The sequence below is a fragment of the Macrobrachium nipponense genome, chromosome 12 (genome assembly GCF_015104395.2).
Source record: "Macrobrachium nipponense isolate FS-2020 chromosome 12, ASM1510439v2, whole genome shotgun sequence".
NCBI classification, from domain to species: domain Eukaryota; kingdom Metazoa; phylum Arthropoda; class Malacostraca; order Decapoda; family Palaemonidae; genus Macrobrachium; species Macrobrachium nipponense.
Genome location: NC_087205.1, coordinates 69,808,046 through 69,824,910, shown reverse-complemented (window position 1 = coordinate 69,824,910; position 16,865 = coordinate 69,808,046). Strand labels below are relative to the sequence as shown.

The following is a 16,865-nucleotide window of genomic DNA, read 5'->3' as shown; positions in this document are numbered from 1 at the left end:
TACGTTACACTTAACTTTACGAAAACACACACAAAATTTAAGGAAACATAAAACTAAAATTTACGAAACACCTTAACAAAACTGTAACACTTAACTTACAAAAATCTAGAAATTACGCAAAAAAAATAAAAAAAATTTTTTTTTTTTATTTGTAACTTTTTTTACTTTTGCGTAGGCTTTTTTTTTTTTTTTTTTTTTACAGAATTTCAACTTCATCACTGCTTTCAACGTCTGTTTTTCATCACTTGGTTCTTCCTTTTTGCTTTCAACTTTCTGTTTTTATCACTTGGTTCTTCCTTTTTGCTTACTCCTGCTAATGCTGAAGGCCCCTTTAAAAAATAACGATCCAAGGAAGATTGCTTCTGCCTACTTTTCACAATGTTCCTGAAACGACTCAAGCAAACATCATCGAACTGCGCAAGCATTCGACCTGTGTGAGCCTTTTCGGGGTGTCTTTTTTCGATAAACAATTGCACTTTATGTAAAGCGCCTAGAATATCCTTAATTTCTGCCGTTGTCATAGGCTCCTCCTCCTCTTCCTCGCCGCTGCTAGAGAACTCCTCTTGAACGACGTTAAGTTGCATGGCCTCCAACTCCTTCAGGTCATCCGTCGTAAGCTCCTCTTGGTGCTCCTCGAAGAAGGTCGTTGATGTCGTCCTCGTCGACGACCAGCCCCATGGAATTGCCGAGTGCCAACGATCTCATCAAGATCTTGGTTCCAAAACAGTTTCTCCCAGGATCATCAACTGTTTCTGACTCTGCAGTACCAGCTTCGCCCACGTCGAATTCCCTCGAAGTCTGGCGGATACGGCATCAGGCCAGAGTTTCCTCCACGAGGAATTCAAGGTTCGCCTCGAAACCTCCTGCCAAGCTAGGTCAATGAGTCGGATGCAAATGACGATGTCGAAATGCTCCTTCTAAAATTGACGCAAGGTGAGGTTTGTGGTATCAGTGATATCGAAACATCTCTTGAAAAGATGTTTCGTGTACAGCTTCTTAAAGTTCGCTATCACTTGCTGGTCCATGGGCTGGAGGAGAGGGGTGGTGTTGGGCGGAAGAAAAAGAATCTTAACGAAGGAATACTCAGCTAGGATATCTTCCTCGAGGCCAGGAGGGTGGGGAGGGGCGGGGCATTGTCCAAAACAACCAGCAGACATTTCAGGGGGAGGCGCTTCTTCTTTCCAAAAAAAAAACTCTTCACAGTCGGGCCGAAACACAGATTTACCCACTCCGTGAACAAAAGCCTCGTTACCCAGGCTTTTGCATTAGCCCTCCACATCACTGGAAGCTTCTCCTTCAACACTTTGTGGGCCTTGAAGGCTCGAGGAGTCTCTGAGTGATACACCAGTAGGGGCTTGCCCTTGCAATCCCCACTGGCGTTCGAACAAAATGCGAGCGTAAGCCTGTCTTTCATAGGCTTATGCCAGGGTAGCTTCTTCTCTTCCTCCGTGATGTATGTCCGACGAGGCATTTTTTTCCAAAAAAGGCGTCTCATCACAGTTGAAGACTTGCTGAGAACTGTAGCCTTCCTTGGTCATCATCTCGTCGAAAGTCTTTTTAAAGGCTTTGGCTGCTTTCGTGTCCGAGCTGGCAGCCTCCCCATGACACACCACCGAATGGATGCCAGTCCGTTTACGAAATTTCTCGAACCAGCCATGCGAAGCCTTGAACTCTGGGGTTGGCGTTGTAAGTCCCTTCCCCTCCCTCGTCTTCCGCCTGCGCAATCAAATCGCCGAACATAGCACTGGCCTTGTGAGCGATGCTGTCTCCGTTACTGTATCGCCACGATTTCTTTTGTCTTTTATCCAGATGAGGAGCAGCCGTTCCATCTCGTCGTGCACATGGCTCCTCTTGCTGGACAAAATAGTGATGCCCTACGACGGTGTAGTTGCTTTGATGGCATCCTTCTGTTTAAGGATGGTGCCTATTGTCGACGGATTACGGCCGTCTTCCTTTGCGATCACACTCAATCGCATACCAGCTTCGTACTTCTTTATGATCTCTATCTTTGTCTCCAAAGAGAGCATGCGCTTCTTACCGTGAATTTCAACTTTCTTGGGACCCATGACTACATTAATTTATGTAAAGTTAAACAATATACAGTCTTCGCACAACACGATAATATGTACTGCAACGAAATCACTAACGAATTTACGTTACTAAATGAAATCGTTGGAGCGAACGAATGCCGATTGCGTACGGTAAAGTTTCGGGTGCGGAGTGGCCGAGCTAAGGGACGCCAGCGCGTACGTATAGAAGATGCATGATGGGAGGGATGCTGTCCAATAAGAGAGAAGGATCTCATGGGTTGGCTAGCGTCAGGAACCAATGGGAGAGCAGGAGGTTGGTGGCGAGTCTACTAGCACTAAGATGGCGGCGTGCGGCGCGAGTTTCAAAATTGTTATCGGGCGAATCTCGGACTTTCAGAAACCTTTCGTATCTTGAAAATTTTTCGTATGTAGAGCAGTAAAATTTTTCGCACTGGCTTTCGTAACTTGGATTTTTCGTAAGTTGAGCCTTTCGTATCTCGAGGTATTACTGTATATATATTTTATATATTTAAAATATATATATATATATATATATATATATATACATACTATATATATATATATATATATATATATATATATATATATTACAGGCGGTACCCGGGTTACGACGGGTCCGGCTTACGACGTTCCGAGGTTACGAAGCTTTTTCTTAAATATTCATTGAAAAAATCCGCCTGGGTTACGACGCTTGTTCCGAGGTTACGACGCTGACGCTTCCGACACTCCGAGTTTACAACGCTTTTAAAAAACACATACTATAAGATAAAAGAATTTATTTATTTAGTTTAGCCACAGTTCCTATCTCCTCTCTTCTTTCTCATTTTCCAACGAAAATAATTTTCCAACTAAATAATTCCTCTCGCTCACTAAGAATTCAACTATATTCTTCTCTCTCTCTATACTACAAAGATGTATGTTTTTTAGTATGATAAATAAATGATTTACTACTTTCAAATATAATATTAATTTATCAGCAATAATATCAATTCATTAAAGAAAATACCATAGTGAATTAGTAGATTTTAGCTTATATTTAAAAAATTATGGAAGAATGAAGGAAATCCCAGTCCTTCTTCAAGTAACTTCCCAGTAACCTTTTCTGGAGATTCAGGTACTAAAACTGTCAGATATATCAAGTTCTGTGACAGCCATGAGGGGGAAAATCTGGGGAAGAGCTGCAGTGTTGCAATCACATGGTCCTGACATTTCCCCACCCCCCCCCCTCTCTCTCTCTTCTCTCTCTATCATTTACTGAGGACTCGAGATTTTTTTATGTACTTGTACTATTTGTTTTTTTTTTAATACTTTCAATAATAATAATAATAATAATAATAATAATAATAACTGTAATTACAAAATTCATATGTGATAGTATTTTAAAAAATAAAGAAATAAAATACATACTAATTTATCCATGCCACTTTTAATTAAGGTTAACTCTCTCTCTCTCTCTCTCTCTCTTGCCACACAAGTAATTATGGGTCATAGTGGTAACCCTCCCCTCCCTCTCTTTCGCTGGAAGCGTTATAAGTATTTTTTTGAGAGAACAGAGAGATAAACACTCTCTCTCTCTCTTTTTACCGAGATGAAAGAATTTTTATGGTACTAGTATGTAAAATGTTTATTGATATTTCAGTTATTTAATAATAATAATAATAATAATAAAACTTTAATTATAAAATTCATAATGGCGTATTTTAAAGAAATGATGACCTTTCCATTTCACTTGTAAGGATAATTCCTCTTTATTACTGAGATGAGAGAATTTTATGGTAGATGCACTTGTGTTTATTATTTTCAAATAATAATAATAATAATAATAGTAAGTAGTAATAATATGATAACTAATTTCAAAAGAAAATTCTTCCCTTTGTCTTTTTCTGTATCAATTTCCCACCTCAACTCGAGTGACACTCGAGCTAACAATGCCATACAATGGTCAACGAATTTAATGGTTTTATGTCTCTCTCTCTCTCTTCTCTCTCTCTCTCTTCTCTCTCTCTCTCTCTCTCTCTCTTACTGATATGAGATCATTTTCATGGATGTGTATGTAATAAGTTTATCATTAATATTTTCCAATAATAATACTATAAGTACAAAATTCATATCTGAGTATTTTAAATACAATAATCATTCCATTTCTCTCTTTTAAATACTGTAAGGAGAACTCTCTCTCTCTCTCTCTCCACAAGATACTTGTCATACATTTGGTGTTTCTATTTCTTCCTTTTATCTCTCTTGCTCTCAGGAAAAGAAATGATAGACAGACAAACATAATTGCACAGTCCTCTCTTTCTCTCTTCTCTGGAGAAATATATGTATTTATGGGAGGGGGGAAAAAGTTGCCTACAGACATTCATTTCAATCTATTGAAACCGTAAGGAGTTATTTTCTCTCTCTCTCTCTCTCTCTCTCTCCTCTCTCTCTCTCTCTCTCTCTCTCTCTCTCTCTCTCTCTCTCTTGTATTTTAATGAAAATATACAGTAATTTGTGAATACACAGTGTTGCACATGAAAAAAAGTAAATTAGTGATAATTTTAGAGATACGGCCCTAAGAAAGATTGCAAATTAGTAGTGAAATTTTCCCTGTGGACATATTTTCAAGAACGTTGTTCTGGCTTACACAACGATTTTCGGGTTACGACGCGTCTTCTATTAGAAAGAACGAGGAAACCCCCGTCATAACCCGGGGAGACAGCCTGTATATATATATATATATATATATTATATATATTATACATATTGGTATTTTTTGGGTAAGCAAATTACATAACAGTCTAGTAATATTCAATCATTTATCTTCACTTATATAAAAAAAATTTTAAACAAAAATTCGACATTTGGTCAACTTTAACTCGTCCGAAATGGTCGAAAACTGCATTTGTAAGCTAAAACTCTTACAGTATCGTAATATTCCATCATTTAACTTCATCTTGAAACAAATTGCAAGTCTCTATAACAATATTTTGATTTATGGTGAATTTATATATTTTTTTACGTCGCGCATTACGAATTCATGCATCATTTTGTGATAATATTTTGTGTTGCTTTTATCGTTTTACAATGTGTTATATACCAAAATGATCGCAATTTAGTGTAAATTACAACGAAAAAAAAGTAACTTGTTACCTTTAACCGTTTTGCGCACAGCGCGATTTGAATACAATTATATATGAAATTTTGTTTTTGCGCTATCATATATCGCATTATTTATATATGATAATGATATTTTTTTTCATTTCTGATGGTTGCATACTAAACTTCAGGCAATGACAAAAAAAGGAGCCAAAAATGAACTCTTAATCTTGAAAACTAAGCGCGCTGTGATTTTTTGAAAAAAATATTTTTTCCACTTCCGCGCTCACTCCAAAACCCCTCCGGCATACGGGAGACAATTTTTTATTTACCGCTCCGGTGTAAGAGGGTTAATGTTCATACTTTCTCAAGTCAATAAAATTTTTCATATCTGTTAAAACTAACAGCAATATGATTCAATGAAAATTATGCATATGTAAACATTTCAGGCAGCTAGAAAAAACAAAGCAAATAATCAATATAAAATAACTAGCAAAAACATAAGAGCCATACCAAGTGGACACCCATGTAGATTTTGGTATAAGCACGATATAGACAGTATTTACACTGGTACTCGCAATTACTATGCTCTGTTAGAACATGATCTATGAGACTATCAGGGTCACTCATCAGCATCAGACAGTAGCAGCATCTGCAAATGAAAAGTACCAGTTAAGACAGACAGATGTAAAAAACAGCATCTCTTCACATAAGATCATAAATACATCTCTATTATTACTGTACAGGTTCATCAGTAACTTGAAACCTGATTTTCAAATCAATCCTAAAAAATCTTGAGCTTAATTACAATAAATACAGAAAAGTAAATTTTTACCTTCATCTTTCTTTCATAGTTTGATTTTAACAACAATGGTCAATGCATCAAGTTTTAGGTTTTTAGGTGTTATTCATATTTTCCAACTCCTAGATGGTTTTGCCATCCTCTAGGAGGGTAATTAACAAAAGAGTTCTTTTGTAAATCCATCCTTCTTGTTTTCTTGTGAGATTTGTACTATTTTGAGTTCAGGAATTTTTGTTGGTGAGTGCTTTTTGTACAATTCACTAACATATATTTGGCTCAACTAATAAGTTGGTTTAAAAATAATATACATGTAACTATGCAGTTGACTCACAATTCAAGTTTTTTTATATGAAACAGTATACACATTAATTGCAGAAAATTTGCCTATTCGCAGAGTTTTTCACAATGAAATATTCACAAATTACTGTATTTTCATGACTCGATGCACTTTTTGAGATAAAACTATTAAAATACTCAAATATAAGCATTTATCCAGGGATTTTTGTGTTAGAGCTATCTAAATAGGCAGTTTTAAGTGTTTTTAGAGGGGTTTTAAGCATTTGTAGAGAGGTGTAGTATCCATCCCCCAAGAATACGGAAGGCCCACTGTACCTGGTATTAAGGTTTGTTGTTAACTTTAGTTAAAGCATTTTTGCTGTAATATGCTGTGTGCCTTACTCAATAAAATTACTCTGCTCAGGTGTTAACTCCATTACCCTGCTCTGATCAGGTGTTAAAAATGTATTATGGTTTGTTAATATTTTCTGTTTACAATGGTTTATGGTGTAGGCTTTGTACGAGGTCTGGACATAGCACAATAGGGTCATCTCAATCTTAAACAGTGTAAGTTAGAGCAATTGGGAATTCTTTCCATGGAATTAATACAAATGAGCCTTGGGGGATGTAGTGAACAAAGGCTGACCAAAAGTAATTGTTTTGCTATATAACTTATATTCTACCAATAAATCAGCTAATGTGCTAATAGATTCATTCCCAAGTCAATTGATAAAAGGAAAATGCAACTGGGAAGCTTGAAGTTTTGAACACATTTTTACAGTTTTGAGACATTTCTTTGATGTATATAATGAGTTTTGAAACTGCGAGAAAGTATATTCGAAACCATGCACAACCTGGATATTTTGGTTTTGTTATATAGAGTAAAATTGTGCACACACATGGACTAAGTCATTATGCAGAAATCTGAAAAATTAGGCTCAAACTAATACAGTATAAAGTAATAAAAAAGCTCATGAAAGAGAAATTCTATACCTGTAACCACGTCCATGCAAAGAGATATGACTCTTGAAGGAATCAGGTTCATCGTCAGCATAGACACATCCTGGATACATGCACTTGAAAACTTCAGGTGCAAGCTTTGTGGTAAGTGTTCTGAATATATCTGCAGGTTGATATCTGTGTAAATAAAAACACAACAATGAACAATATTTCCCGTTAGTGATTTTCATAGTGTAATTGCTGAAAAATAAAGGGCTAAATGGAGTTCTTAAAATTTTATAAATTTCAAAAAGTATCACATAAGGGACTTCAGACTACAGAACAAAACTTTGTGAATTTACTATCCTCTCCCAACCTCATGAAAATCAAATCAATATTTCTTCAAAACAGTTTATAAAAAATACTCACTCTACAAAAACTTCTTGAATAGGTACAGTTGGAGGATGTTTGGGAAGAGTTGCAAGACCAGGAGGCGGGCTCCTTTTAACACTTCGGTCTTCAACTTGATCATCATCTTCAACTGTAACCACATTAGGGTTTAACTTTGATGTCAAATCACCTCTTAAACCTGAACTATCAGCATTAAGTGTGGATACAGAAGTAGTTGTCTTTGGAAGATCTAAATCTGTAGTTGTGTCATGAGATTCTAATCCTTTGGAAGAATCTGTCTGCGTAGTAGGGTGTGGATCAGCAAGAGGTGTCATTCCACCTAATGATGACTGAATTTCCAAAGACACTGGTTTGCCTGATACACCAGTATAGGTATTACTAGTTACTCCGGATTCCTGTTTACTCTTTAAGGCACTATCCTGTAGACTGCATAAAAGAAAAGACTTTCCACCTTGAAAATTTGAGTTGCCTGACTCAGATGTCCCTGACTGGGATGTAATCTGGGAGCGTCCTTCTGTAGTGGTTGTACTTAAACTGGAAGAAGGTTGTCCTGTAGCTAAGGACATAGCATTACTTTGTGCTGACTCTGATGCTACTTTAAAACCTGATGATGAAAGTACATCCCCTGTAGATTTTGTTACTGCTGCGGTAAATTTTACTGGTGACTCTAGCTGAGATGATGAAACAGAAGGTGAAGAATTCCTAAAATCTGAAAAGAAAAAATTTGAAAGTTAATCAAACAATAATCTACCTTTCTATATTATTTTCTGCTTAGTCATGTAATTGACTAATAAGCATGAGATCATCTGATCATATATGTATATCTTGAACATGTCTACGTATTTCCTTTCTTGCACGCCAACATTTATAAAATGTTACTTTCATAATAAAATAAATGACTTGGCAGACAACCTCATGCTGTTTCTGCCCTTATGTCCATTAGGGGGGAGGGGCTCCGATTCCATAATTACTTGATAAGTATATATGAATCTTAATTTCATTATGAAAACTATATAAAATAACTTTTCAAGATTACATAAGTGAATCCCACACAGACAGGAAGCGGGCTACATGGACACATTCCATTCCAAAACATGATATGTAATGAATTTGAAATAAAAAAAAGTTGCTAGTACTGGAAAACAATGCTTGTCATGTCCTTATCAGTTACAAGAGCCATTGCAAAAAAATACTGCCCCTGTTTGGTGCCCATCTTAACTTGTAGTAGTGCTCTGCAAGGGCGTATTCCATTGTTTGGCAAAATATTATGTGCCCTTGCCTTGGGTGCAGTACCAAAAAATAACAAGCACACAACTTTGTCAACTACACTAAAATAAAACAACTACCCACCCACTGAGAGTGGTGGGTGCTACAGGTATATTGTAGCCCCCCCCACCCCCCCCCCCCCCCCCCCCCCCCCCCCCCCCCCCCCCCCCCCCCCACCACCACCACCTAAAAAATTTGGAATCTTATTACAAGGTCAAGAGATAGGAGATAACCTCAGCTTCCTCCCTCCGTGCCATGCGAATGACTAATTATGGACCCAGGGTACTACAAAATTTTCTTACACGGTTATAACTTCAAGAAAAAATTTAGAAGTGAATAACTATTACACTTCCAGTAGACCCATTGCCAAATGGAAGTGAGTGACATATTGAGCCTGAGAGCTAATGAGGTAAGAGGCTACTCTGGCATCTTCGCTTTCCCTAACAGATAGGCAAATCGTTCTGAATCTGAAAGTGCGTCTCCACAGCAAAGTTCTTTTGAGATGAAGGACAATGCGTTCAGACAGAGGACGAGACAGGATCTTGTCAGGACACCCAAGGTATGGATGGCCCTCTGATTATAAGGCTTGCTTAGGTAAAACTTAAAACTCAAAATATACATTTTCCTCACTCTCCCAGAGCCAAGGCTGTCAGTCAATTACTTACATATGAAAGCATGGAACCTATTTCCTTCTCAGCCAGGAATATGTAGTGTTAAAACACAGACTGTCTCCCTGAGCAGAATCTGCTTGCTTGTCTGTATGTAGTCTGAAGCTTACGTCTCCCTGAGCAGAATCTGTTTGTGTGTCTATAGTCTGAAGCTCATGAACTCGTTTGGCCTTTGCTAAGGCTACAAGTAAGTTTTCTAGTTACGCTGAGAGATGTGCAATGGAGAGACTTGATATAGGTGCTTATTAACCACTTGAGAGCTACGTCTGAATTCCAATATAAGGAGTAGTCTCCTCTTTGCGTTGGAAGTCTCAAAAGACTTAAGAAGTCTTAAGATCTTGGTTAGAAGGTAAAACTAGACCTTTGTGTTTAAATACTAAGCCTAGCATTTGTCCATGCCTCTTGAAGGTGGAAGATGAGAGCCCTCTTGGTGAACCTCAGGTATAGGAGGAATTCGCAGACAAGACATAATTATTGAAGGATGACTGCCTACTTAGATTGGAGCACTTGGCAAGAAGACTGCCTGCATCGTGTAACAGTCTTCACAGTCAGTCTTGAAAAATTCACTTTTCCAGACAAGCTCCTGGTCAGTCTGAAAATCTGCCTGGGAAAAGTGAGGTGGTCTGAGTAGATATGGATTGTGGAATGAGTTTTGGAGAGTCCACCAACAACCATATCTGGTTCAGGAACCATTATTCATGGTTCAGAACCAGGATAAGAGGGTCATCGTTACACGTGATGAACCTGAAAACTTGTTTAGCCCTTCCTTGACCAAGTTGGAATGCGCAAGGGCATTAAAGGTCCAGGTTGGCCCTAACTTCCTGCATGGCATCAGTTGCCCATGCAAGAAGGTCTAGGATTAGAGAACAAAAAAGTCTTTTTGCGAGGATGTTGCTGAACTTTTCTTTTTTAACACTAGGCTGTGAAGCAGTTGTAGATTTACTTACTGCTTGCTGTACCAATCCTTCATTAGTATCAGTTCTCCATCTGCGACTGCAAAATATCACCATTCTTTAAGGACAATAATGAATCAAAATCAAGAAACTGAGCTATTTAAAAAGTGCTGCATCTCTTCTTGTCAGCAGGTTATTGGCCCACATATGACACTCAGATGTGTCAGATAGTAGATGACCTTTAAACCATATTGACACTCAGATGGTGTCACTTATGAGATGGCCTTTAAACCAGACTGCAGCAATCTGATACGTATAAGCTGCATCATCAACAGCCCCTTGTTTTCACTGAGGATTAAATTTTGGCCACTGCTGTCTACCATAATTTGAAGCTGTTTGGCAGACAGAAGAGGCCATAGCCTCTAATGCAGCCGCTTCATGAAATGTAAGGGAGGGGCACTCCAAACTTACACGATCCAAAGTGAATCCCTAACAACATCCAGGTTAACCTGTCTACCTAGTAGAGATACCACTGGAGTGGTATAACATCTTATAAGATGAGCTAAAGGAGCTGGGAAAAACTTTAACAACCTGTTCAACCGCAGAGTTATCCCAACCCGAAATCAGCAAGTTCACATGATGAAGGACAGAGTCTGCATGGCTGGAGCAGGGCAACTCAAAAGAAGTTTTTGATTCCTTTTTTTAGAGCCAAAAGGCTTATACCCCTGTAGGAGTTTCAGTCCCCCTTAGAAAGATTTTTGGACTGACGAATTAGATCAGTTACCTCAGCTAAAGAAAAAAAGAAATTCAAATTCTAAATCTTCAATCGCCTGTGTGGGATGAGCATCTGAAGTGGAAGACAGAGAAAGATCTCCAACACTCGCTCTAGAAGCAACCTTTCTCACATGATGGACGTGAATCATCCCATGGCCTTGGGATGACGTAACAGGGCTGTGGTCTCTGCTGCTGGATCTTGAACAAGAACGTCATCTGGCTATCAAGATTGAATGTTCTGGTGAAGAATCATGGTCTCGCCTACCCAGACATCTTCAGTTGTGAAATTTCAAAGAGAAACCACAAGCCCCCTCTAGGTGACTGAGACCTAGAGCTGACAGGAGCTACACTTGAACGGAAGTTAGCCAGAGGATCTAGTACTTGAGACTTCTTGGGTGGAGCCTTGCATTCCTTCATTAAGCTTCCTTTTTAAGAGAAGCCCTTGCAGGTTAGCAGCTGATGGACGAGAGGTATCATCTACGAAGGGCCGCACCCTATGTGGTCCGTCATAGAAGAAACACAATCATGGGCAATGGTGGAAGAGTTCTGATCCTTCCCTTTACCAAACTTCCTACGCTGCCCGACGTCCATGGGAGAGCAATGGCCATGTACCGATCAGGTCTCAGTGACTACAGTGGTGAAGGCAAGATTATCCTTGACTACTGAAGCCCTATAATAATGAACGTCTTGTGTTAGAGCAATGGCCGTGGTCTGATGCTGGGATGCGAGTTCTGGTTTGAAGAATTAGGAATGTTCCTTTTTTCTTGGCTCTAAGATAAGAAATGAAGTCCCTAATCCTCCAATACTTGACGGGCAATCGTATAGAAGCAGACAATGACAAGAGGTGATGATGATGGAGAGCCATTTCTTTAATTCATAAGAGCGTGACTGCACTTCTCTTCAATGACAGAGTCAAGTCTCTCCATCACTAAAGCATATGGTGACCTCATGGAGGGTCACTGTTGCGACACCACTAGGTTAGACGAATCATGTCAGGAGGCCGTTGGTAACCCTGTAGGCAGGAAAAGAAGTGATCCACAATGATGCATGGTTGGTACCATTGTGTCACACTAGAAAGTCACAGACATTATCCCATATTGTGGAGACCTGGGGGGTTGGAACAGCTATCAGGGTTGGAACTGGGATGCGGGAAGGCATGAAGTGGGACAATGGGACAAAAGATCATATTAGGTTGGTATGTCAGAGAAGCCTAATGATGCCCAAACACTCAATATCTACGCTTCCAATACTGGAACAAAGGATAAAGATGGCAATTCCCTCCTTCGCCGGGTAAGATGGGACAAGATTAGACATGCAATCACCCGAACCCACTCCCAAAACTTCCAAAGATGAATCAATGGGAGAAAAGGAAGAAGGAACAACCACTAATTGAAGATAAAGCAACTGGAAGAGAGCTAACCAACAAAGAACCAGAATCAAGAGGAATTTGCACCATCAATGAGGCAAAAGGGTTACAATCCAAAGATGCGCCTTCAACTTCCTCTTATGCTACTCTTCTCAGCGAACCTCTTCCATTTCTCAGGAGACCAAGAACTATATTCTGAACACGGTTTAACTTCACTACATACATTTGCTCTGCACCTACTGCAAGCTGAATGAGGATGGTGCTCATGGAAGGTAGGAAACTTGGATACAGATAACCTCCTACACCTGGACATTTCCTCAGTCTTGCGGGAGCCAGATTTGGAGCTTGTAGAAGGGTTTTGGGATTCCATGATACAGTAGGGCCTTGTTAATCGCGGGGGATAGGGCCCAGAACCCCCCGTGATAAGTAAATACCCGTGTTATCCTGGTACCCCCCCTAAAAATTGCATTAAACTGCCTACTTTAATAATTAACTCACCCAAGACCACTATTTCAATGTTTATAACTGCCTACTTTAGTTCAAGCACCAAATATGTCTTCAACTATCACCTTAAACTAAATTCAAGACAGTTTCAAAGTTATTCTTTCCTATCTTCAATTTCCCCTTCATCAGATCAGCAAACAAAAGTATAATTACCTAACAATTCCTCTCTATTTTCATGATTTGGCTGCTGCACCAAACTAAAAGTACATAGTATATCTATTTCGTGAATGAACATATTTACGATAAAAGAAACATGATTTACTGTAATGATTACAGCACCCAACTATAATATTAATGTATAAACAGCAAAATACAGCAATAAAAATCTAGTTTTGTCTTTTGTTTACGTTTAGAATCAGCTGATACACGTTTATTACCGAAGAATTATTTTGGAAAACAATTTAGTTGCTAAAAGAAACTAATTTATTAATGGAATTATTATTATTTTTAACTTTGTACATAATAGTTTATGATATTATGATACAGTAATTCATATTTCATTGAGAGAGAGAGAGAGAGAGAGAGAGAGAGAGAGAGAGAGAGAGAGAGAGAGAGAAGAAGAAGAGGAGGAGAGAGAGAGAAGGGAGAGAGAGAGAGAACAGCTTGGGATGAGAGTAACTATTGAATAGCTTGAGAGAGCAGCTTGGGACGAGAATACTGTTACTAGCTTAGCTGGAGAATAACACAATGAAATTTTTATTTTAAATATTTTTATGGTGATAAGAAATGAAACATGGATAGTGATAAGATATTCTTTTGTATACTGTTATAATGTGAAAATCATTTAGTCAACTATAAAAGTTGTATTGAAGCAGTTTCGTAAATCACAGAATAATAGATCAGTATTATAGTTTTTTTCTGTAAGTGATGAGAGAGAGAGAGAGAGATTTTGCTATTTACATTCATAGTATTTGAAAATTTGTAAATGAGTGTATCCTAAAAATGCATTTAGTCATGAAAAGAAGAAGAAAACAGTAATTAGTGAATCTTGCTCTATGATAAAATTCGAGATTTCGTTAATTTTTCGGGGACATATGTAGTATTTGGGCTCCACAAAAAAAGTAGGTAAAGTGATTTATGACAGAATTTAGAGGATACTTACGTAAAAATACATCGGTAGTTTGTAGAACGGTGTGACCTCTCACATTGTGTAAAAATAGTATGTACCAACGAGACTACGTTTGGTGACGTCACGGTTGTCATACATATTTTTTTCGTGAATGAATATACATTTATGATAAAAAAAAAAAAGTTACTGTACTGCTTAGAATACCATACTGTAAAATTAATGTAATCACATCAAAATAAAGTAATCATTGCATGCTGTAAACATGTAAAGTGTATTTTTATCTTTTGAAAAATGCATTCCCCAAGAAATTATTCCTTGAAGAGACTTTTTATTATGAAGATATGCCAATAATATATAAGATATGCGTTTTATTATGAATATATGACAATAATATATAAGGTAAAAATGGTTTTATTACATTTACGCTTCGTAGCAGATTGCAAACTACAATACGAGAATCTATGACAATTATCGTTTGTATGACTGCAGTGTTCAGAGAAGTTGATTACGTTATACCAAAACAATAATGAAGTTCGAATTGAAAAGTAATGTTTTCCTAAATGTTATTACTACTGTAATTACACTACTACTATTAACATTTCTAAAAGGTTAAGAATGGCAAAGGTGCTGTTATGTGTAACTCAATGTTTACATTTCTACTGGCCGTTCAACTACAAGTTGATGTCAATGATGTGGAATTATTCCATGAATAAGCTATAATATTATGAAGATATGCCAATAATATATAAGGTGAGAATGGTCTTATTACCTTTATTGTCAGTTAATATCATAATGTGAATCTGTTCATGCATTTGCTGGTTACCAGAACCGGACAAGGCTTAGCCTATAACAGACAAGCCCTCGATGCTGCTATTCATACCAGTGATATAGATTGAGAAGTGGTCCGAGGAAAAACCTGTGAATAACTGAATCCGTGATTGCTGATCCGTGACTAAGCGAGGCCCCACTGTACCCACAACACTCACACACACAAAACTGTACACAAAAACAGAGGACAAAAACATGGGCAAAGAAAGGACTTGCTTTATGGAGGAGAGAAAGAACAAGACATTCTTACTCAAAGGCTGTAGAATAACAACTAAGGTGTCCCAAGATCAACCTTGGGTGGGTGGCATCACCCATCTTGTTTGTGACAGATGCCAGAAGCCTTAAAACCCACATTTGTTTTGTGTATGAACAAATATATATTATACTACAGGGGGAGGTTCCACCAGTCAGGGGGTGAGAGATTACCCTATGTAGATTTGGATATTATAGTTAGTTACTGATCAAAAAAGAGAGGGAGAATGAACTCTTTGCTTTCCACTTTGGTCTTACATATTATTTCATGATTCTGAAAGATATAATGCTAGATTAAACTTCCGAATTGTATATAAGGTGTCATATTGAATTACAATTGTAGTCAATAACGGGGTTGCTGAATGCCAGGTGGCAATGCATCTGGGCTCAACCAGCAGAATATCTATAGATCTCACAGATATACAACTACTTACACCCAAGTGCAATGTCACCAGTCATTCAGAAACTTCAGCATTGACTAAATTTCTGACTCAGTCTGGCACATTATATGCAATGCCAAAGTTGTATATAATGACCTACCAGTGACCAATCAAACACATTTTAGTAGATGTGCTTGTTCTGTTGTGGTTGCGGAGATATGGTGAAGAAAGCTTCATTTGTTAGAAGACCAGGAGCAAATGACAATGCACAGGTAATTTCTGCTGGCTTATGAAATTGAATGTATATGTTGATCATCATGAAAATACTGAGTTCCTCCTCAACAGACTGGGGATCAGAAATAATAAAATGCTCCTAAGATGAACAACCTGATTTAGGAAAATGCAAGAGTTGCACAAACCAAGTATTGGAATTATTGATATACTGTATAACTGTGCATGAAATTTAAATATTCCCTATGACAGCTTTTGTCAATAATGAGATGATGTTTGACAGTATTACATACCAGTCTTATTTCACAATGGTATTCCCCTTAGACATGTAAATTAAAACTATCCAAGAGTGAAGTGGATGCAAACAATGTTGATGGCATCCAGTCAAAAGAATTTGTTTTTTCTTTTGTAAGACATGTTATAACACGCACAGCTCAGGTATTGTTTATAGTATACTATCACATATAGGTTCGGGGCAATGGACGGTATCATATACATAGTATATACAATCAAGGTTTGGCGCCATACAGTTTGAGCCAATTTTACGGTAAAAAATTTTCCTAGTTCCACATATCAGTATTGGATCTTCAGATCACCCTATAAGAGTGTGAGTGAGTGGAGAAGTCCTCAGTCTTGTTCGAGGTGAAAAGGAGGAATATAGTCACAAACCTCCATCCAAGGATGTGTCAAATATTTTACAATATATATGCTAGGAATTTGTTCCCAGTTATATTTCTTACCTAATATATAACTGTTAAGCTGTAGTAATTTCATTTTGACAAAAAATACAAAAATGAGAAAGAACACTAATACGTAACTTTGTAAAATTAGCATATTTTGTACGACCATCATAAGGAAAAGAGGCCCGCAAGGGGTGGAAAATATTCACTTACAACTTCCCATGGAAGGCACTGACATTTTTGGGATTTTTTTCCTTATACCGTGTGAATATATGTCTTCCTCTTTCCATTGACGAGATTTTTTAGTTTTTCTTTTGAATTGTCCATCCTTAAGTTTAGCCAGTCATGGGTGTGTGCATTAGCAAATATTAGCCTGGACTGTGGGGGTTAGGGCTAT

General features: G+C 37.8%; 1 protein-coding gene across 3 annotated transcripts in view; it reads right to left on the bottom strand.

Annotated features, from left to right (window-relative positions):
* LOC135224588 (uncharacterized) overlaps window positions 1-16,865 on the bottom strand; it is a 368,063-nt gene that overhangs the window by 207,679 nt on the left and 143,519 nt on the right. For all 3 annotated transcript variants that reach the window (XM_064263722.1, XM_064263723.1, XM_064263724.1), the window contains 3 exons: window positions 7,576-8,266; window positions 7,201-7,344; window positions 5,643-5,781 (listed from right to left, as the gene is read on the bottom strand). In XM_064263722.1, coding sequence (XP_064119792.1) covers window positions 5,643-5,781; window positions 7,201-7,344; window positions 7,576-8,266 — 974 coding nt within the window. The remainder of the gene's footprint in view (window positions 1-5,642; window positions 5,782-7,200; window positions 7,345-7,575; window positions 8,267-16,865) is intronic.